Source organism: Ovis aries, chromosome 8 (assembly GCF_016772045.2).
Source record: "Ovis aries strain OAR_USU_Benz2616 breed Rambouillet chromosome 8, ARS-UI_Ramb_v3.0, whole genome shotgun sequence".
Classification (NCBI taxonomy): Eukaryota; Metazoa; Chordata; class Mammalia; order Artiodactyla; family Bovidae; genus Ovis; species Ovis aries.
The window spans coordinates 84,644,337-84,666,161 of record NC_056061.1 but is presented as its reverse complement, the minus strand read 5'-3'; the positions used below and the strand labels follow the sequence as shown (position 1 = coordinate 84,666,161).

Here is a 21,825-nt window from a genome sequence, read left to right as displayed (position 1 = left end):
GAGTTTTCAGTATAATTTGGCCGAAGGTGCTTTGGGGCTCCTCCGAGTGGAATGCCCTGTTCTTCCCGCACCGCGTACCAGTGAGACGGGAGAGGGGCATTACAGAGTGCAGGTCTTTTACCAAACACGAGAGGAGGCAGTTTCCAAGTCTCAGCCCAGCCGGGGCCGACTCGGTCCGAGCTGAGGTTGGAGGAGCCATGTCGGCGCAAGGATGCAACAGGATTTGCGAGGCGCGAGCGATAAAGGAAAAGGCCACCTAGCGGGCTTTGTTTCCGATTCTGGCAGGTTCTCCGGCCAGAGATTGCAAACGTGAAGCCTACCGAAGCACTTCCTTACATTAATTGCAAGGGGAGGGGGAGAGACTCATGTTACAGCAGCTCGTCTCTCCCTCCCTGAAACTGCTAAATTGTAGCTTTAAAAGGAAGTGACATGGGGTGGGGAGAGACGTCAGCTGAGGACCACTTTTTTTTTTTTTTCCTTTCCCGAAGGGTCCACCCCATGGGTGGAGTCTCGCTTTTTTCTTTCCAGCGTTGGCTGTCTTACAGCGCCTATAAACTAGTGGCAATTTCTGCACCCCAGCCTGCTCCCTTCAGTTTCCGATCTCTAAGTCCACGTGTCCAGGGCTGCCAGAAAGGAGGTATCTGCGGTTCGTGCTGTTTGCAGGCGGCTTCACCTCTGGGCGTGGCGGATGTGTGCGCCCCTCTGTCTCTCCCTCGTTATTTCTCTCCTTGGCTGGATTTCCCTAAAACCTCTGGAAGGGGTAGGTAAGCGAGAGGAGGCGAGGAAGGCGGAGAAGGAAGTGAGGCGACCGCGGGAACGTGGAGGGGCTTTGCCGCCGCACAAGGACCATCTCTTTGTGCTCAGCCGGGGGGAGCGTGTCTGTGCGCCTTGGGATGCCGAGCTGCTGCGCTGGGGTTCATTTCCCCACCCCTGTCCAGCCATCCCCCACCCCACCTCCCTCCACCTCCCCGCCTCGGGTGAAAGAATTTTCTCTGCAATAGATGAAGCTGGGGCGAAGGTTCCTGTTACCGATCGGTCTCTTTTTGTGTCAGGCAACGTGTTCTTCCGTCTCTGGCGTTTCTATGGCAACCACAAAAAGACTACACCAAATGCATCCCCTCTACCCATCGCTTTATTTGTGTTTGCTCCGCGTCGGCGGCTCTCCGCGCGCGGGTTCTCGCCCGGGGCTGCTCAGAGGCAGCCTGGCTTCGTGGCTACCCATCCTCACCCCCCGTTTTGGTTTTTCCCTATTACAGGCGGGCTGGGGGAGGGGAGTTGTCAAGGAAACAGGCTTTTATACTTACGTCTTTATTTACTTAATTTTCAGCCTATGAAATTTTTTCATCATATCTGGGAATTAGAAAAACAGTGATTTGATGTTTCTGTAAGTCTTCCGTTTCTGGTCTTTCTGGAAAACCTAAACTGTTCTCAAGACGTGATGTTAAATCCGTGATCTAACTAAAGAGGTTGGGGGTGGGTGGGTAGCACTTACTTCTTTAGAGGAGATGAGATCCTGGAGAAAAGTTTTAGAGGGTGTTTGAGAATCCACTGACAGATATGTTATTTTTCTGCCCAGGTTTGCTTAAGAGTCTAAATATTTAAAAGAGGGGTCTTTGTTCTAGTCTGAACTTACTTAGCACACAATTTAAGTTCAACAAGTATAAGTAACAATCGGTAACTACCAGCAGGGTTCTCATTTTTTTTGGTATCTTTCTAATAGGGATCAGGGGCTGTCCCCTCCCCTTAAGGTGAGGGTCTTCTTTTTCAAAACTGGGAAAGAATGAACTCATCTATGACTGTTAGTTAAGCATTCTCAGTAGGAAAAAAAAAAAGTATCTATCATGAGTTAAGGGAGAAAGTGTCTGGTGTGTATGTGATGTGTGTGATTGTGTGGGGCGGGGGCTAGTAGGGCAGGGACATCAGGGGCAAGTCAAGCCCTAAGTTAAAACTACTAAATCTTCTTAATATCCTCTATGGAGGGAAAAAGAGTTGGTTTTCAAGGAAAATATAAAGCAGAGAGAAAAAAGTATCATCTACCTAGTAACAGGCATAGTTAAATATAAGTAAAATCAAGTGACCCATCTGTTGAACAGACTAGTCCAAATCCGCTTATTAACAGGTAGGAGTCAGGCTGACAGTTTTCATTCAGTGCATCTGAGATGTTTGATAACGGACACCATTCTTTTAAGGGGTGTCCTGAATTACCAAATTAGGATTTATAGAATGGATCAACAGTCATATCACCCTTGAGTCTTAAAATTATCTGTAGTTTCAGATAAAGATTTGTGAAGGTGGCTTAGCCCTCACAATGTCTTCCCTCTAGACAGAGGAAAGCATCACTTGGAAACCTCCCAGTACTCCCCCTCCCCTCCCCCCACTCCCCAGGGAAGCAGGAAGAAGGGGTGGTTTAATGAGGTTCTGCTTGCCAAGATCCTTATCTCAGCATGGTCTTTTCTATGACTTATAAAACTTATAGGACAAGAGGTCTTAAGAATTACAGATACAAAAGTTATCTGAAAAATAGCATGGCACAAAACTAGCGGGACTTAAGAGAGCTAGTTTAGAGGCATAAAGCACACAAAAGTGTCATTAAAAAATAAGATGATCGTTTTGAAAAGCCCAGGCTAATATATATAAATAGTTGGAGTGTAGGTTTGCAGAGTGTGGGAAGCAGTCAAGCTCGGTTACTGTTTACCAGCCTGAAGATGTCCTCACAGATCTCGGATACAGTTCAACCACATCAGATGGACCACATGACCCTGCGGGATGGATGGACAGTGTGCAAGTCAAGTGTGATGGGGCACTCCTGAGCTTCCAAATCTAGGAGTTTGACAGCAAAAAGCCTTGTAGGATGGGGTTCAAAGGAAAAGTAGCAAGAATTGTTTATCATTTCAGCCAAAAAAAAAGAGAAAGAATCACTGTCCTGTAATTGGACTGAGTAGAACTTAAAAACTTAACACTCTTGACCTGGGTAGGGTCGATGAAGGATCAGTGGAGTGCGTCCATGGAGGAAACACCCTTGACCTGGGGAAGGTCAATGGAGCTATGGATGCAAAGCCAATTCTGAGTCCCCTGAAAGGGTGGATGGAGGCGGTGCTGAGGAAATACCTGGTGAGGTTGGAGTTAGTCATTCACCGTTGTTGGGATTGCATGGCTCTAAACTGGACGCTGTCAAGTTTGTGAAGATAATAGAAGTGGTGGTCTGTGGTCTCAAGTTTAAAATTTGTCAAACCGATGACAACATGAGTAGCTGGGCACACAGTTGGAAAGAAGGAGGCGGGGCAAGAGAGAAGTGAGATGCAATAAGTCTGGGAAGCATATTATGAGGATGTTGACGTTGAAGGTTTGAAGGAGAAGAGACAGATGATTCTAGGGGAAAAGGCAAAGGTGTCCCAGGGAACAAGGATGGTGGTGGGCGATGGGTCCTGGGTCAAGGTTCTTGTCTGAAGCAGGGAGAAGTCTGTCTTTAGTCTGGAATGGGCCAGGTGGAGAGAACTGGTGTGGAGAGAACTGGTAGTGATTCGGGGACAGGACTTTGTTTAACTCAGAGCAAGACTGGTAGAAAAAGTGAAAAAGTGTTAGTCACTCAGTCGTGTCCAACTCTTTGCGACACTATAGACTATAACCTGCCAGGCTCCTCTGTCCGTGGAATTCTCCAGGCAAGAATACTGGAGAGGGTAGTCATTCCCTTCTACAGATGATCTTCCTGGCCAAGAGATTGAACCTGGGTCTTCAGCATTGCAGGCAGATTCTTTACCATCTGAGTCCCTGTAAAAAGAATGCAGAATCCTTCCTAACCCAGTTACTGTTGAGTTGAAACTCCCAAGAAGTGAAGGCTAGACTTAAATCAGACTTAAAAGAAGTGAGAAATTTGGGAAAGGAAGCCCCCACACCCACAACGGCATTCTAATAATACTAACCATTGCTGTTGCTTTCAATTGTGGGGTGCTCAAGTGAGCACTGGGCACACTTACTATATTTTGTTTGATCTGCTGTATTCCGAAAAAGAGGTCTCATGGGCATGGCAATACACTGTATTCATAGTTCTGAATGGTTTTGGACACCTCAGTGTTCAAATGTAGTCAAGCCTGGCTTAAAAACCATCTACATCCCATAGAGTTTGTACAACGCTAATTCAAGGAGCTTCATCCCAGGGCAAAATCCGTTTGCGAATTTTGTAACTTGGACATTTGGCTTCGTGTAGGAACCAAGGAGGATCACTGCTAAGCTGGTGGGAAAGAGGAAGCTTAAATCATGAACTTGCTCTTTTCACAGTATTTATGTGCATTTATTATGCGTAAATAGCTTATTGTTCAGACACTGTATCAGACTCTTTGCAACTCCACGGACTGCAGCACGCCAGGCTTGCCTGTCTTTCACTATCTCCCAGAGCTTGCTCAAACTCATGACCATCGAGTCCGTGATGCCATCCAACCATCTCATCCTCTGTCATCCCCTTCTCCTCCTGCCTTCAATCTTTCCCAGCATCAGGGTCTTTTCTAATGAGTCGACTCTTCGCATCCGGTGGCCAAAGTATTGGAGCTTCAGCTTCAGCATCAGTCCTTCCAATGAATATTCAGGACTGATTTCCTTTAGGATGGACTGGTTGGAGCTCCTTGCAGTCCACGGGACTCTCAAGAGTCTTCTCCAGCACCACGGTTCAAAAGCATCAATTCTTTGGTGCTCAGCTTTCTTTATAGTTCAACTCTCACATCCATACATGACCGCTGGAAAAACCATAGCCTTGACTAAACAGACCTTTGTCAACAAAGTCATGTCTCTGCTTTTGAATATGCCATCTAGGTTGGTCATCACCTTCCTTCCAAGCAGTAAACGTCTTTTAATTTAGTGGTTGCAGTCACTGTCCACAGTGACTTTGGAGCCCAAGATGGTGACTGGCTGATCTCCGTTTTCTTTGAGTGCCTGAATATTTTAAAACAAGAGCAATTTTTGGTGAAAACTATGATGGAACAGTCTCTCTAACCTGTTTTCCTTTGTTGTTTAAGACTTTCTCCACAAAGATTTCCTGCTTGTGTTTGTTCCTCCAACCTGATTTGCTTTGCTTCTTCCTTTAACCTTTGGTTCTTCCTTTCAGTTGTCACTCATTCATTCCTGTATCACCCATCCACTTATGCGTTCACTCACAAATGATAATAGTATGTGTCAGACACTGTATATTACGGATGTGGCAATAAATAGGCAACTAATTCCTCCTTGAAGAAGCTCAGAGACTTGCAGGGGAAAAGATGGAGAAACAGTCCCTTAAACCAGCGAGTACTGGCTTTATTACTATTATTAAACCATAGTTGATTTGCAATATTGTGTTAGCTTCAAATGTACAACTTCAGATTCTTTTCCATTACGGATTATTGTACATTAAACTTACTATTACTGAAAACAGTTCCACAGGCTATACAGCAAATCCTTACTCTTTGTCTGTTTAATGGAGAGTAGTGAAGCGACTTAGCAGCAGCAGCAGCGTATATCTATGAATCTCATGTTCCTAGTTTATCCCTCCTCTTCCCCTTTCCCTTTCGGTAGCTGTAAGTTTGTTTTCTATGCCCGCGAGTCTTGTGACTGTTTCGTAAATAAATTGATTTGTATTACTTATTTTTTAGATTCCAGATATAAGTGATGTGATATAATACTTGTCTTTCTCTACCTGATTTACTTCACTCAGTATGATGATCTCTAGGTCTGTCGTGTTGCTGCAAATGGCCACATTTCATTCTTTTGAATGGCTGAGTAATATTCCGTTTTTCTTCCCTGATAGCTCAGTTGGTAAAGAATCCATCTGCAATGCAGGAGACCCCGGTTCATTTCCTGGGACAGGAAGATCTGCTGGAGAAGGGATAGGCTACCCACTCCAGTATTCTTGGGCTTCCCTTATGGCTCAGCTGGTAAAGAATCCACCTGCAATGTGGCAGACCTCAGTTCAATCCCTGGGTTGGGAAGATCCCCTGGAGAAGGGAAAGGCTACCCACTCTAGTATCCTGGCCTGGAGAATTCCATTGACTGTATAGACCTTGGGGTCGCAAACAGCTGGACATGATTGAGCAACTTTCAATTCACATACACACACACACACACACACACACACATATATATACATACAGGGACTGGAATAGATTGAAGGCAGGAGGAGAAGGGGACAACAGAGGATGAGATGGTTGGATGGCATCACCGACTTGATGGACATGAGTTTGAGCAGGCTCTGGGAGTTGGTGATGGACAGGGAAGCCTGGCGTGCTGCAGTCCATGGGGTCGCAAAGAATTGGACACGACTGAGCAACTGAACTGATACATACAGAGGGTATTGTTTTTGATTTAAACATTTATTGGCTAACGGCACCAGATGCTTCTTTCATTGAACAGTTCTATACATAGATTGTTCTGGGCAGAGAGGTAGAGTGCTTAGCAGTTGACTGTTCATCTTATAATTTTCTTGTGTCTTCCTCACTGGTTGGGCATATGTCTGATGTCAGTAAACATTTGTTGGCTAACTGAATGGAAGAAGTGAGGTTTTGACCCTGCAGACACAGAGACACAATGTGCAGCAGGCTTGTAAATTCTCTGTCTGAAAAGCACAAGCTGAGTGAGATCATCTCTCAAAGTTCCCTCAGAGTGAGTTCCTTGTAGACTTCTGTGGGACTACAGCTCCCTCCAGATGGACTCAAAATAGGACATTTTTAAGGGACAAGCTCCCAACTGCATCGAAATTATATGCCCATTGCTTTACTACATAATCCCCGGTCATTAGATTTCCCATAAGGCATTGCAAGCCTGTGTCTCATTCTACAAAAGCAAGTGGGTTTCAACACCTTAAATCCAAATATCCCCAATAAATTATGTTAAATAAGTATTTAAACTTGTTACAGAGCTTCCTGTTTGTATTTCCTGCTGTCGTGGAGCTCCTCTCAGCAGGATTGTTTGGCCTCTTGTAATTTCTACCTTCAGCAGGAAATTATATGGGCAACCTAACAAAGTTCATCCGGAACACCCCCTCCGGTGCCCGCCTGACCTTCAGAGCAAACACTTAGCAGATTCCCCTTCTTTGTTATTCTGATTGCAGATGAGGTCAGCCTCTCCCTTTGGCAGGAAGTTGTTCCAGATAACTGGTTGGCAGAGGTCTCTCCCCTCTGACCTTGGGTCATACCGAATGGCTGTTCCATGGTCATTTCTACGTAGGATCCGCAGAAGAGGCACATTGTGACGTTCGCAGTTGGAAGGACACTTCCTGACACTGAATTTCCTGCAGGAGAGTATTCCTTAGTCTGGGGGATGAAGGGTAACCTACAGAAGCGATCAGAGATGCTGAGGTGACCCGCCAACCTGTAGGGTATATGTGAGAATCATAGCAGCCCACCTGGCTGAGGGCACCTCATGGGCTAGTCAGTTACACAGCCCTCACACTTCTTCATTCCCTTTATCCTCGTAACAAACAGAGCAGGTCAAACCTGTTATCTCTCTCCATTTTATAGAGAGAGAAAGTAAAGATGAGAGTATGTTACTCACCTAACATCATAATAAGTAACCGAAACAGAACTGAGATTGGACTCAAGACTATGGTACCGCTCCCCACCGCCAACCCCCCGTTTCAGTGGCATCATCTTGCATCTGTGCGCAGGGCCAGCCTGGGATTTAGGCACGCAGTGCTTCTACAGTCCTCAACAGCTCTCTACCATGTGGACCTTCCCTTGCATGCCTTTCATGCTAGGTTTTAGGAGCTTCAGAAATTCTGGAAGAGAGAATAGTAATTTAGAACTTGAGGCGGGAGGGAACTTATAGCAGTACTTCTAAGACAAGCTACTTTCATAGTTTTCAGGGAGCTTTGTTGTTTTGTTGTGGTTTAGCCATAGAGGTGGTTAAAGAAGAAAAGGAAAGATATACCCATCTGAACACAGAGTTCCAAAGAATAGTAAGGAGAGATAAGAAAGCCTTCCTCAGCGATCAGTGCACAGAAATAGAGGAAAACAACAGAATGGGAAAGACTAGAGATCTCTTCAAGAAAATTAGAGATACCAAGGGAACATTTCATGCAAAGATGGGTGCAATGAAGGACAGAAATGGTATGGACCTAACAGATGCAGAAGATATTAAGAAGAGGTGGCAAGAATACACAGAAGAACTGTACAAAAAAGATCTTCATGGCCCATATAACCATGATGGTGTGCTCACTCACCTAGAGCCAGACATCCTGGAATGTGAAGTCAAATGGGGCTTAGGAAGCATCACTATGAACAAAACTAGTGAAGGTGATGGAATTCTGTTGAGCTCTTTCAAATCCTAAAAGACGATGCTGTGCAAGTGCTGCGCTCAATATGCCAGCACATTTGGAAAACTCAGCAGTGGCCACAGGACTGGAAAAGGTCAGTTTTCATTCCAATCCCAAAGAAAGGCAATGCCAAAGAATGTTCAAACTGTTGCACGATTGCACTCATCTCACCCAATAGCAAAAAAATTTATTCATTTTCAATTGAAGGATAATTGCTTTATAGTAGCTCACAATAGCTCAAAATTCTTCAAGCGAGGTTTCAATAGTATGTGAACCGAGAACTTCCAGATGTTAAAACTGGTTTTAGAAAAGGCAGAGGAACCAGAGAACAAATTGCCAACATCAGTTGGATCATTGAAAGGGCAAGAGAGTTCCGGAAAAACATCTACTTCTGCTTTATTGACTATGCTAAAGCCTGTGACTGTATGGATCACAACAAACTGTGGAAAATTCTGAAAGAGACAAGAATACCAGACCACCTTACCTGCCTCTTGAGAAACCTGTATGCAGGTCAGGAAGCAACAGTTAGACCTGGACAAGAAACCACAGCCTGGTTCCAAATAGGAAAAGGAGTCCATCAAGGCTGTATATTGTCAGCCTGCTTATTTAACTTATATGCAGAGCACATCATGAGAAATGCTGGACTGGAAGAAGCACAAGCTGGAATCAAGACTGCCTGGAGAAATATCAACAATCTCACATATGCAGATGACACCACCCTTATGGCAGAAAGCCAAGAGGAACTAAGAGCCTCTTGATGAAAGTGAAAGAGGAGAGTGAAAAACTGACTTAAAACTCAGCATTAAAAAAATTAAGATCATGGCATCTGGTCCCATCACTTCATGGCAAATAGATGGAGAAACAATGGAAACAGAGACAGACTATTTTCTTGAGCTCCAAAATCACTGCAGATGGTGACTGCAGCCATGAGATTAAAAGACGCTTGCTCCTTGGAAGAAAAGTTATGACCAACCTAGAGAGCATATTAAGAAGCAGAGACTTTTTTTACTTTGCCAACAAAGGTCTGTTTAGTCAAAGCTGTGGTTTTTCCAGTAGTCATGTATGGATGTGAGGGTTGGACCATAAAGAAAGGTGAGCACCAAAGAATTGATGCTTCTGAACTGTGGTGTTGGAGAAGACTCCTGACAGTCGCTTGGACTGCAAGGAGATCAAACCAGTCCATCCTGAAGGAAATCAGTCCTGATTATTCATTGGAAGGACTGATGCTGAAACTGAAACTCCAATCCTTTGGCCACCTGATGTGAAGAGCTGACTCATTGGAAAAGACCCTGATGTTGGGAAAGAGTGAAGGCAGGAGGAGAGGGGACGACAGAGGATGAGATGGCTGGATGACATCACCGACTCAATGGACATGAGTTTGAGCAAGCTCTGAGAGTTGGTGATGGACAGGGAGGCCTGGTGTGCTGCAGTCCACGGGGTCGAAAAGAGTCAGACATGAGTGAGTGACTGAACCGACTGACTGAGGGAGCTTTGTTGTTTTGTTGTGGTTTAGCCGAAGAGGTGGTACAGTGGAGGAGGAGAACAGGCCCTATGTTAAAATATCTGAGTGACAGTGCAGTTCATACTTTAAATTGAATATGAACTGTGCTCAGAGCCAGTTTAAATTTTTTTTTTTTAATACATGACTGAACTGAACTCGACATATAATCAGCTTAAGCATTATTATTATTATAAATGTGTCTATTTATTTAGTTGTGGCTAGCAGGATCTTTTAATTGTGTCATATGGGATCTAACTTCCTGACCAGGGATCGAACCTGGGTCCCTGCATTGGGAGAGGTGAGTCTGAACCAGTGGACCACCAAGGAAGTCTAAATACTGTTATTTTTTAATTTATTCATTTTTAATGGAAGGATAATTGCTTTACGATATACTGTTGCTTTCTGCCATACATCAACATGAATCAGCCGTAGGTATACATATGTCTCCTCCCTCTTGAACCTCCCTCCCACCTCCCACCCCATTCCACCCCTCTAGATTGTCACAGAGCCCTGGTTTGAGCTCCTGGCATTATTCTCAATGGTGAATAACTGAGAGCATCTCCTCTAAGATGAGGAACAAAGACAAGGGTGCCCACTCTTGCCACTGTCATTCACCATAATTCTGGAAGCCACAGGGACGGCAATCAGAGAAGAAAAAGAAAGGAATCCAGGTGGGAAAAGAAGTTCAGGTGACAGGACACTATACACAGAAAACCCTAAAGATACCATCAGAATCAATTTTTAATCAAGGATTGAACTTTGCCACGAAGTTGCTCATAGAATACCTGCTATGCCTGCCCTCCATGATTCCCAAGGCTGTGGGTAGATGGAGTCAGCTTTTCTTATCTGTTTTTGATTGTCAACAAATCTATTAGAGAGTCTAAAGGCACAGAATTATCAGCAAAGATACCGCCAGGGCTTATCTTGGCTAAACTTTGACAAGAGAAGGACAGAAATGAATTGAGTGAAGGTTGGTCTTTTTCCCATCTCCTTCCTGAGCTGTCCCCTCTCTGTGGGCAGAGGTTAACCCAGGCTGATGAAATTTTAAAGAGTCTGTCCTTCTCTAGCGCTTCCTCCCAGGATGCAGAAGCCGTCCACACACCAGCAAAAGCAACATCTGAAACCTCCTACTGGGCACCTGCTTGTTCTTCCCCTCCCCTCTCTCTTACTCGAAAGACTGATGGGAAAGACTGATGCTGGGAAAGATTGAAGCAGGAGGAGAAGGGGACGACAGAGGATGAGATGGTTGAATGGGATCACCGACTCAATGGACATGAGTTTGAGCAAACTTCAGGAGATGGTAATGGACAGGGAGGCCTGGTGTGCTGCAGTCCACGGAGTCGCAAAGAGTCGGACACGATTGAGCAACTAGATTGTCACAGAGCCCTGGTTTGAGCTCCCTGTCATTATTCTCGATGGTGAATGACAGAGCATCTCCTCATGGTTGAGGCTGAAAACGAAAACAACCTCTCTCTTCTGCTGTGGGGAAGAGTAAGGTGAAAGGAAGTGTGGTGAGCAGCTGCCTTCCCAAATGTTATCACTCTTTGAGGCTCATCTCCAGAATCTCTTGCTCTGTTATCCAGACCTTCTTCCTTAATCCCGTTACTGCTTCATAGCAGTCGCTCTTTTCAGTTTAGTTCAGTTCAGTCGCTCAGTCCTGTCCGACTCTTTGTGACCCCATGAATTGCAGCACACCAGGCCTCCCTGTCCATCACCAACTCCCGGAGTTCACTCAAACTCATGTCCATCGAGTCGGTGATGCCATCCAGCCATCTCATCCTCTGTCGTCCCCTTCTCCTCCTGCGCCCGATCCCTCTCAGGATCAGGGTCTTTTCCAATGAGTCAACTCTTCGCATCAGGTGGCCAAAGTATTGGAGTTTCAGCTTCAGCATCAGTCCTTCCGATGAACACCCAGGACTGATCTCTTTTAGGATGGACTGGTTGGATCTCCTTGCAGTCCAAGGGACTCTCAAGAGTCTTCTCCAACACCACAGTTCAAAAGCACAAATTCTTCAACGCTCAGCTTTCTTCACAGTCCAACTCTCACATCCATACATGACCACTGGAAAAACCATAGCCTTGACTAGACGGACCTTAGTTGGCAAAGTAATGTCTCTGCTTTTCAATATGCTATCTAGGTTGGTCATAACTTTCCTTCCAAGGAGTAAGTGTCTTTTAATTTCATAGCTGCAATCACCATCTGCAGTGATTTTGGAGCCCCCCAAAATAAAGTCTGACACTGTTTCTACTGTTTCCCTATCTATTTATTTCCCATGAAGTGATGGGACCAGATGCCCTGATCTTAGTTTTCTGAATGTTGAGCTTTAAGCCATTTTTTTCACTCTCCTCTTTCACTTTCATCAAGAGGCTTTTTAGTTCCTCTTCACTTTCTGCCATAAGGGTGGTGTCATCTGCATATCTGAGGTTACTGATATTTCTCCCAGCAATCTTGATTCCAGCTTGTGCTTCATCCAGCCCAGTGTTTCTCATGATGTGCTCTGCATATAAGTTAAATAAGCAGGCTGACAATATACAGCCTTGACGGACTCCTTTTCCTATTTGGGACCAGGCTGTTGTTTCTTGTCCAGTTCTAAGTGTTGCTTCCTGACCTGCATACAGGTTTCTCAAGAGGCAGGTCAGGTGGTCTGGTATTCCCATCTCTTTCAGAATTTTCCACAGTTTATTGTGATCCACACAGTCAAAGGCTTTGGCATAGTCAATAAAGCAGAAATAGATGTTTTTCTGGAACTCTCTTGCTTTTCCATGATCCAGCAGATGTTGGCAATTTGATCTCTGGTTCCTCTGCCTTTTCTAAAACCAGCTTGAACAGCTGGAAGTTCGCAGTTCATGTATTGCTGAAGCCTGGCTTAGAGAATTTTGAGCATTACTTTACTAGTGTGTGAGATGAGTGCAATTGTGCGGTAGTTTGAGCATTCTTTGGCATTGCCTTTCTTTGGAATTGGAATGAAAACTGACCTTTTCCAGTCCTGTGGCCACTGCTGAGTTTTCCAAATTTGCTGGCATATTGAGTGCAGCACTTTCACAGCATCATCTTTTAGGATTTGAAATAGCTCCACTGGAATTCCATCACCTCCACTAGCTTTGTTCGTAGTGATGCTTTCTAAGGCCCACTTGACTTCACATTCCAGGATGTCTGGCTCTAGGTGAGTGATCACACCATCACGATTATCTTGGTCTTGAAGATCTTTTTTGTACATTTCTTCTGTGTATTCTTGCCATCTTTTCTTAATATCTTCTGCATCTGTTAGGTCCATACCATTTCTGTCCTTTATCGAGCCCATCTTTGCATGAAATGTTCCCTTGGTATCTCTAATTTTCTTGAAGAGATCTCTAGTCTTTCCCATTCTGTTGTTTTCCTCTATTTCTGTGCACTGATCACTGAGGAAGGCTTTCTTGTCTCTCCTTGCTATTCCTTAGAGCTCTGCATTCAGATGGGTATATCTTTCCTTTTCTCCTTTGCTTTTCACTTCTCTTCTTTCCAAAGCTATTTGTAAGGCCTCCCCAGACAGCCATTTTGCTTTTTTGCATTTCTTTTCCATGGGGGTGATCTTGATCCCTGTCTCTGTACAATGTCACAAACCTCTATCCATAGTTCATCAGGCACTCTGTCTATCAAATCTATTCCCTTAAATCTATTTCTCACTTCCACTGTATAAGGGATTTGATTTAGGTCATACCTGAATGGTCTGGTGATTTTCCCTACTTTCTTCAGTTTAAGTCTGAATTTGGCAATAAGGAGTTCATGATCTGAGCCACAGTCAGCTCCTGGTCTTGTTTTTGTTGACCGTATAGAGCTTCTCCATCTTTGGCTGCAAAGAATATAATTAATCTGATTTCGGTTTTGACCATCTGGTGATGTCCATGTGTAGAGTCTTCTCTTGTGTTGTTGGAATAGGGTGTTTGCTATGGACCAATGCATTCTCTTGGCAGAACTCTATTAGCCTTTGCCCTGCTTCATTCCATATTCCAAGGCCAAATTTGCCTGTTACTCCAGGTGTCTCTTGACTTCCCACTTTTCCATTCTAGTCCCCTGTAATGAAAAGGATATCTTTTTTGGGCATTAGTTCTAAAAGGTCTTGTAGATCTTCATAGAACCGTTCAACTTCAGCTTCTTCAGTGTTACTGGTTGGGGCATAGGCTTGGATTACTGTGATATTGAATGGTTTGCCTTGGAAATGAACAGAGATCATTCTGTCTTTTTTTGAGATTGCATCCAAATACTGCATTTCAGACTCTTTTGTTGACCATGATGGCTACTCCATTTCTTCTAATGGATTCCTGCCCACAGTAGTAGATATAATGGTCATCTGAGTTAAATTCACCCATTCCAGTCCATTTCAGTTTGCTGATTCCTAGAATGTCGATGTTCACTCTTGCCATCTCTTGTTTGACCACTTCCAATTTGCCTTGATTCATGGACCTGACATTCCAGGTTCCTATGCAATATTGCTCTTTACAGCATCGGATCTTGCTTCTATCACCAGTCACATCCACAGCTGGGTACTGTTTTTGCTTTGGCTCCATCCCTTCATTCTTTCTGGAGTTATTTCTCCACTGATCTCCAGTAGCATCTTGGGCACCTACCGACCTGGGGAGTTCCTCTTACAGTATCCTATCATTTTGCCTTTTCATACTGTTCATGGGGTTCTCAAGGCAAGAATACTGAAGTGGTTTGCCATTCCCTTCTCCAGTGGACCACATTCTGTCAGACGTCTCCACCATGACCCACCTGTCTTGGGTGGCCCCACAGGGCATGGCTTAGTTTCATTGAGTTAGACAAGGCTGTGGTCCTAGTGTGATTAGATTGACTAGTTTTCTGTGATTATGTTTTCAGTGTGTCTGCCCTCTGATGCCCTCTCGCAATACTTGGGTTTCTCTTACCTTTTTTCAGATGCTGTTATGTTATAGGCAATTCACTGCAGTTCCCTTGCTGGTGAATTTGAGGCTCTTTCTTTGTTGTGAAAGAATTCAGAGACAAAGCAGGGAGGTTAAGAGTGGAAAGGGAGAGTTTATTTTAATGTGGATCCACTCTCCCTCTGAGAGCTGACCGGTGAGGAGCTGCCACACCAGGCCTCTTTGGGAAGTGGGTTATGAGGGGTGTTCACGTGAAGGGGTGGAAATCACTGGGGAAAGAGTTTAGGGGCCAGTTTCCCTGCTTTTTCACCCCAGCTCTATTTTCCAGAAGGGAGGAGGGATTTTGTTCCTGTGTGATCAGAATTTTTGTGGCGTTGGTGTTCGACACCACTCTGAGCAAAAAGTTTTTGGACTCAAGATATTCTGGCCCCTCCCCACCTTTCTTTGCCTGCTACTGGGACCCTTATCACCGGAAGTGTGTGGTTTCTTATCAGTCTGAAGGTTTCTGCTTTCCTCTGTCTGCTTATGGACCGCTGCTGTTTAGAAGATGCGTGATTTCCTGCCACCTGGCCCCTGCCCCTGTTTCTCTGCTCACACCTAGCTCCCTGCCTGCGGTAGCAGTCCTAGCCTTGTGTCTGCACTGGGGGCTTATCAAAGTTTCTAGCACCGACTGAGTGGATTCTGTAGCCTAGAGAAAGAGGTGGGCACAAGAGACCCGGGATCAGACTTGCCTAATCTGATGCCTTCCAGCCAGGCCCTCCTAGGTTGAGTTCTTCATTGCAGCAAAAAGAGGCAAAAGTCACCAACTCAATGGACATGAGTTTGAGCAAACTCTGGGAGACAATGAAGGACTGGGAGGCTTGGCCTGCTGCAGTCCATGGGGTCACAAAGAGTTGGACACGACTTAATAACTGAACACACACACTTCATCTCAGCACTGTTGATGTTTTGGGCCAACCTGTGCTTTATAGGATGTTCGGCAGCATTCCTGGCCTCCACCCTCCAGCCGCTGCCCCTTCCCTAGCTGTGACAGCTGGAAATGCCCCAGACTTTGCCAGATGTCCCTTGGAGGGGTGAAGGCACCTGCAGTTAAGAACCACTGCTTTAGGAAATTCCCACATCTGACCCACATGGTTGACTTCCCAATCCAAGCATTCTTGTCCCTCTGGGCTAGCCTGTGCTTCCCAGGTTTACCAAGATGAGTCCAAACAAAGGTACAATTCATTCACTGAAATTAACAGATGTGAATTGGAAAATCATAGCAGAAAAAGTGAAAGGCTTCCCTGGTGGCTCAGTGGTAAAGAATTCGCCTGCCAATGCAGGAGACATGGGTTTCATCCCTGGGTTGGGAAGATCCCCTGGAGGAGGAAATGGCAACCCACTCCAGTGTTCTTGCCTGGAGAATCCCATGGGCAGAGGAGCCTGGTGGGCTACAGTCCCTGGGGTCACAAGAGTCGGACATGGCTGAGCACACGTGCACGCCAAGGAAAAGGCAGCCGTGTAGCTGGAAGTATCCCAGGTTTAGTTTCTTTTCTCTGACACACCAGCAACAGAGTCACCTTGTAACCCCAGGCTGCTGGGAGGCAGCTGGGCGGGGCTGGATGGGCTGATAGCACTTCTCAGAACTCTGTGTAGGGAGACCCTGGGGCTTCCCTGGTGGTTCAGAAGATAAAGAATCTGCCTGCAATACAGGAGACTGGGGTTCAATCCTTGTTTCAGGAAGATCCCCTAGAGAAGGAAATGGCAACCTAGGCCAGTAATGGGAAATCCCACAGACAGTGGAACCTGGTGGGCGACAGTCCATGGGCTTGCAAATAGTGACCTGAGTGACTAAAACACACCCCTGGGCCAGATGGCCTGAACTGGGTGGGATGGATTAACATATCTGTAGAAAGAATTTTGAGCTGCTCAGCGTAAGTGAGCTCACCTCTGCTGGGATCTGCCCTTTTGCCTCGTTTCCTGGGCCTTCCGTTGCTCCACGCCCTGGTCTCTAGGGATCCCTGCTCTCTGAACACCCTCAGTGGCTGTGGGTGTTTCAAACCCCTTCCTCCCTTCTAGTCCTTGGTCTCCGGCCTCTCCCTGGATTGGAGACCACCGTCCCTGCCCTTCCCAGACCTGCCCTGCTTCAGGTAAGGCCCGCTCCCCAGCCCCACGCCTGGGGCTCACGGGGCATCCAGCCCCTCTCCTGTCCCTTGTGTCTGCCCTTCTCCCTCCTCCCTTCCGGGACCAGAAAGATGGACAAGAGTGGGGGCGGGGGGCGATGTCTTACTCCTGCACCCCAGGCAATTCCAGAATCGTCCTTCTGAATCCACATGTCCAGCCTGCTGTGGGTGGGGCGCTGCAGGTGCACAGAGGCGCTAGACAGGGTCGCTGCCTGGAGGACAAGACAGAAAGCCAAGTGGGTCATTGTCAACACACTGGCGGGAGGGTGGGAAAGCAGAAAGGGGAGCCCCTGACCACCTGCCCCACCCCAGCCTGGTGCCTCAGGAATGCTTCCTGGAGAAGTCTAGAGCCCCTCCATGAGGTCTGGGGCCTGGGGTGCTAGTGCTTGGGTGCCCCACTTGCAGGAGACAGGTTGTGAATCAGAAGTGACCTGTCATGAGAGGAGTGTTCCGTGTGGGGTAGCGTGCAGACGCGAGGTGGGGTTGGTTGCCACATCCCGTGGACCCTGTGAACTGATCTGGGTGGGAGGAGGCAGGGAGGGCCCACTCAGGCCCGAGGTGGAGGCCAGGCCTGGGCGGGGGATACAGAAGGAGCTGGGCTCCGAATGGTGGGACACGGAGCCCCAGGATTTTGCAAAGGGTTGTGCAGAGAGCTGTTGCTAAGGGGCTTGGTCAGTTCCAGAGAGTTTTGTCCTCTGATGTCTCTGTAGGGCTCCACCCCTGTGGGTATAGGGCTCCTCAAGGGCCTTTGACACTCAGAGATAGTAGATGCAGTAGGAAACCTTTCCTGGAATGCTCTTCTCGAAGGCCTCTTCTATTTTGCCTTCTAATGTCATTTATGTGCCTTAATCATACCGACGTCCTTGGTTGAGTGCTGTGTGCTCCGCTCGCCTGATCCCATTTGATCCTTTATCCAGTCTCGTGGGTTGTGAACTCGTCTCTGGTCCGACTTGAAACTGAGGCACAGATTGGTTAACTCGCATTCCTGAGTCACAGAGCCAGGAATCCCTGTTGGTAGGGCAAACACTGTGACTTTTGATCTACAAATAATTATAAAAGCATCATGTTTACCTGAGTAATGAGTTCTTTCCCCCCAAGTTTCCTGGATCTTTTTTGCGGGGAAAGGGTTTTCATAGCATCATGATGTACAGAAATTCCTCTTCACCTCCCAAATCATGAGGAAATTTAAGAAGTTACTGAAGACCGGACAATATAATGAAGACAATATAATCTCAGGTCACTGAGATCCTTATCTGACCTCCATTTCTAGAGGAAAAGAGGGCTAACATTTAAGGGAAATGTTTCTAGAGGCATAAGAGGGCTAATGTTTAGGGGAAACAGAGCCAGGAGCACAGAGAGATTTCAAATGTGCCTGATTATTTTAATTATTTATATTGGTTCCAATTTTAGCCAGGTTGGCACTTCCTGCCCCCTTTCTCCCACTCCTTCTGTGTTCTGAAAAGGCTGAAACTGTGATTTTTCTTTTAGGACAGTCTGGCTTCAAAAGCTTCCCTCTGGCTGACTCCCCAAAGGAGATGGACCTTCTCAAGTGTGTGCTTTGCAAAGCGAGGAGTTCGCTCTGTCCTGTGGATGCTGGGCAGGTCTTGAGCCGTCCTAGTTTTTCCTAATAGCCTAATTTTTCCCCCTAATAACCACGTGACCTAACCCTGCCTGCCCCTCTGGGCAGGGAGAGGATTATTCTGGCAGTCAAGGTGTGCTGCCCTTGATATTAGGGAGAGTCTGGAAATCGTCTGCGCCCTTCTCTAGGTGCTCTCTGCTGGGTCCTGGGGGCTCTTTAGGGTCACAGGGGGTAGCATGGCATAAGTGGGGGGCAGGGCTGGGTCACAGAGCTGAGGTCTGGCCCCAGCTGCAGCCCCCTGCTTACTCTCTGTGGAACCTTGGGCTCCTTGAAACCAGAGGCTGTCTGGGTCTGTGAAACCAGGGGCTGTCTGGGTCTGTGCTGTGCCCTGGCACTGGGAAGTGGGCTGGCACACCCTGGGCTCCCATTTCTTGGTCTCATCCTGGAGGAGTCCAGGGTAGATGCAGATTTCTTCAGCCGCCACATCCTGGCCATCTGTGTCCTGTCCAGCTGCCGGGCAAATGCGGCCCAGCTCATTCAAGCATCCACGTTGCCAGAAGGTCCCAGGGAACAGAGCTTTAAGAAAGGAAACAAACATGGACGTGCCATGATCTAACACAAAATTTACATGAACTTTTTGAAGACAAAACGAAGACTTTTCAGGCCAGGTTGTTTGGATTGGGTTAGGCCATTCATTGCTCCAGACCCTTCGGAGTTAGTTTCCTCTGCTGAAGGGAGTATTTCTGTGTATTTCTGTGGACATATGTTTGTTTTTTGTAAGGAAGATAGCGATGGGGTATTTTTTTGGTTGTTATTTATGTATTTCCAACCAGTCCACACTAAAGGAAATCGGTCCTGAATATTCGTTGGAAGGACTGATGCTGAAGCTGAAACTCCAGTACTTTGGCCACCTGATGCTGACTCATTGGAAAAGACTGTGACGCTGGGAAAGATTGAAGTCAGGAGGAGAAGGGGATGGCAGAGGATGAGATGTTTGGATGACATCACTGACTCGATGGACATAAGTTTGAGTAAGCTCCGGGAGCTGGTGATGGACAGGGAGGCCTGGCGTGCTGCGGTTCATGGGGTCGCAGAGAGTTGGACAGGACTGAGCGACTGGACTGACTGCTGGTGGCTGCTCTGGGTCTCCGTTGATTCTCTAGCTGCAGTGAGCAGGGGCTACTCTTTGTTGTGGTGCTTGGGCTTCTCACTGCGCTGGCTTCTGTTGTTGAGACCACAGGCTCTAGGCTCATGGGCATCAGTAGTCTTGGAGCACAGGCTTAGTTGCCCTGTGGCACGTGGGATCTTCCCGGACCAGGGATTGAACCTATGTCCCCTGGATTGGCAGGCGGACTCTTATCCGCTGCACCACCAGGGAAGCCTTGTGGACATTGTTGAGAAGAAAGCTGAGCTGGATGAGTTTCTTCCCCTCCCTCCTGCCCCCAGTGCTGAGTCTTGGGGATGGGGTGGGATGTGGCCGGCCTGAGTCCTGCCCGAGAAGTTGCCCTCTTGACTGTTTTCTCCTCTGTGTCTGCTGCGGACAGGCGGGCTGATGGAAGGGTGCTTGGGTCTTTCCCTTTGTCTCTGATTACCCTGTGGCTCCTCCCTCCCTTGTTACCGGAGTAATCTCTTCTCTGGAGGAGCCCGGCCCTACTTTTTTCTTTCGGATCTCTCTTCTCCCAATACCTCGGCTATCTCTTGGATAAGGAATCAGCTCTTACTGCTGGCTAGTATCTGTTATCTTATCACCATTTTGTGGTATTATAGTAAGTTATGGGGCTTCCCAGGTGATGCAGCGGTGAAGAATCCGCCTGCCGTTGCGGGAGACGCAGGAGACATGGGTTCCATCCTGGATTGGGAAGATGCCCTGGAGAAGGAAATGGCATATTCTTGTCTCATATTCTTGTCTGGGAAATGCCATGGAGAGAGGAGCCTGGTGGGCTACTGTTCATAGCGCCACCAAGAGTCAGACACGATGGAACACACACACACAATAAATTATCCTCCTATTCTCATCAAGCCGTTTTTCACAGGATTATCTTTAAAAATCCCAACAGTCGGGCAGGTGAAATTTGCCGATTCAGGTACTAACAGTTCAGTTCAGTCGCTCAGTCGTGTCCGACTCTTTAGCTGCCGTAAGGGTACCTGCCACTCAAAAGGTCTCAGATTCTCCAGGGAGATTGGAGAATAACCTCACCCAACCTGCTGTGTGAAATGAGAACCCTGAGGAGGCCATTGTAAGACATGGAAAGAACCCAGTACTCACCACCCCCACTAGAGACCTTTTTTTAAATTTTTCCCCTTTACAATAAGACATTGCAGGAGAAAAGTCTAAAGCAGCTGTGGATGGACTTTTTGCCCAGACGTAAAGTGGTTTTTTTAATGTATTAGAGAATAATAAGGAAGAAGGATGGACTTCTTTTATATGCGTGTGTGTGTGTGTGTGTGTGTGTGTGTGTGTGTACCCTTTTTACTTTTTCATTTTTTACAGTATTTTTTTATTTGGCTGTCCCAAATAGTTGAGGTATGTGAACTCTTGGTTGTGGCATTTGGAATCTGGTTCCCTGACCCGGGTTGGAACCTGGGCCCCCTGCACTGAGTGTGGGAGTCTTAGCCGCTGGACCACCAGGGAAGTCCCGCCATGCCCTCCTTAAAACCAGGTTATTAAGCACAGGTTATTAACACTTAACCCAACATTTCATAGTAATCATTTGAAAATAGAAATAATGCTGTCAAATTATCGAGGTGCTTTGGGCTTCCCGAGTGGCTCAGACAGTAAAAAACTGCCTGCAATGCGGGAGACCTGGGTTCAATCTTTGGGTTGGGAAGGTCCCTGGAGAAGGGCATGGCAACCCACTCCAGTATTCTAGCCTGGAGAATTCCCTGGACAGAGGAGCCTGGAGGGCTCCAGTCCATGGGGTCGCAAAGAGACAGGACTGATTGACTGACACACACACACACACACACACACGGGGTCTTTGGCTTAGAAGTACTATCATCTGCTGGAACGTTTGTGTGACACAGATGACGGGATTGGCATTCTGGGGGGAATGTGGAGAAAAGCAACTTTCTGAGCACAGGGAGTTTATCTAATTCAAATTAAACCGACAAGTCTGCTGAATTACATTCCATTGAAGAGATGGGTACATATCCAGTTGGGGACAGACTCGACCATGAGGAAAGCAGCTCCAGACCTAAGTACAGAGTGAGAAACGTTGTTGTCAAAAGCCTGTGCACTTCATTAGGCTTAATCTGATTTTACCCGGAACCTACTTAACACGCAAATGCTAAAATGACTGGCTTAGCAAACTTAGTTATCTGTTTTCCTGGGCAAATGATGGAGCAGCAGTAATCGGCAGGGTAGGGAAAGAAACGAAGAATGAACTGAAAGGAAGATTACTGGTTGAGACTCGCTGATGAACAGCAGCCTGTG

General features: G+C 46.6%; 1 protein-coding gene across 3 annotated transcripts in view; it reads left to right on the top strand.

The window, feature by feature from the left end:
- Positions 1–512: 512 nt before the first annotated feature.
- The window catches only part of AGPAT4 (1-acylglycerol-3-phosphate O-acyltransferase 4), a 134,248-nt gene continuing 112,935 nt past the window's right edge, over positions 513–21,825 (top strand). Inside the window, exon 1 of one of the 3 annotated variants that reach the window (XM_027972637.3) lies at positions 513–637. Coding sequence is in view for 1 of the 3 variants with exons in the window: in XM_027972638.3 (XP_027828439.1) it covers positions 689–764 (76 nt within the window). In the remaining 2 variants the exon portion in view is untranslated. Of the gene's footprint in view, positions 765–21,825 lie in introns of all 3 variants that reach the window. The other 2 variants (XM_027972636.3, XM_027972638.3) reach the window with 2 other exon arrangements.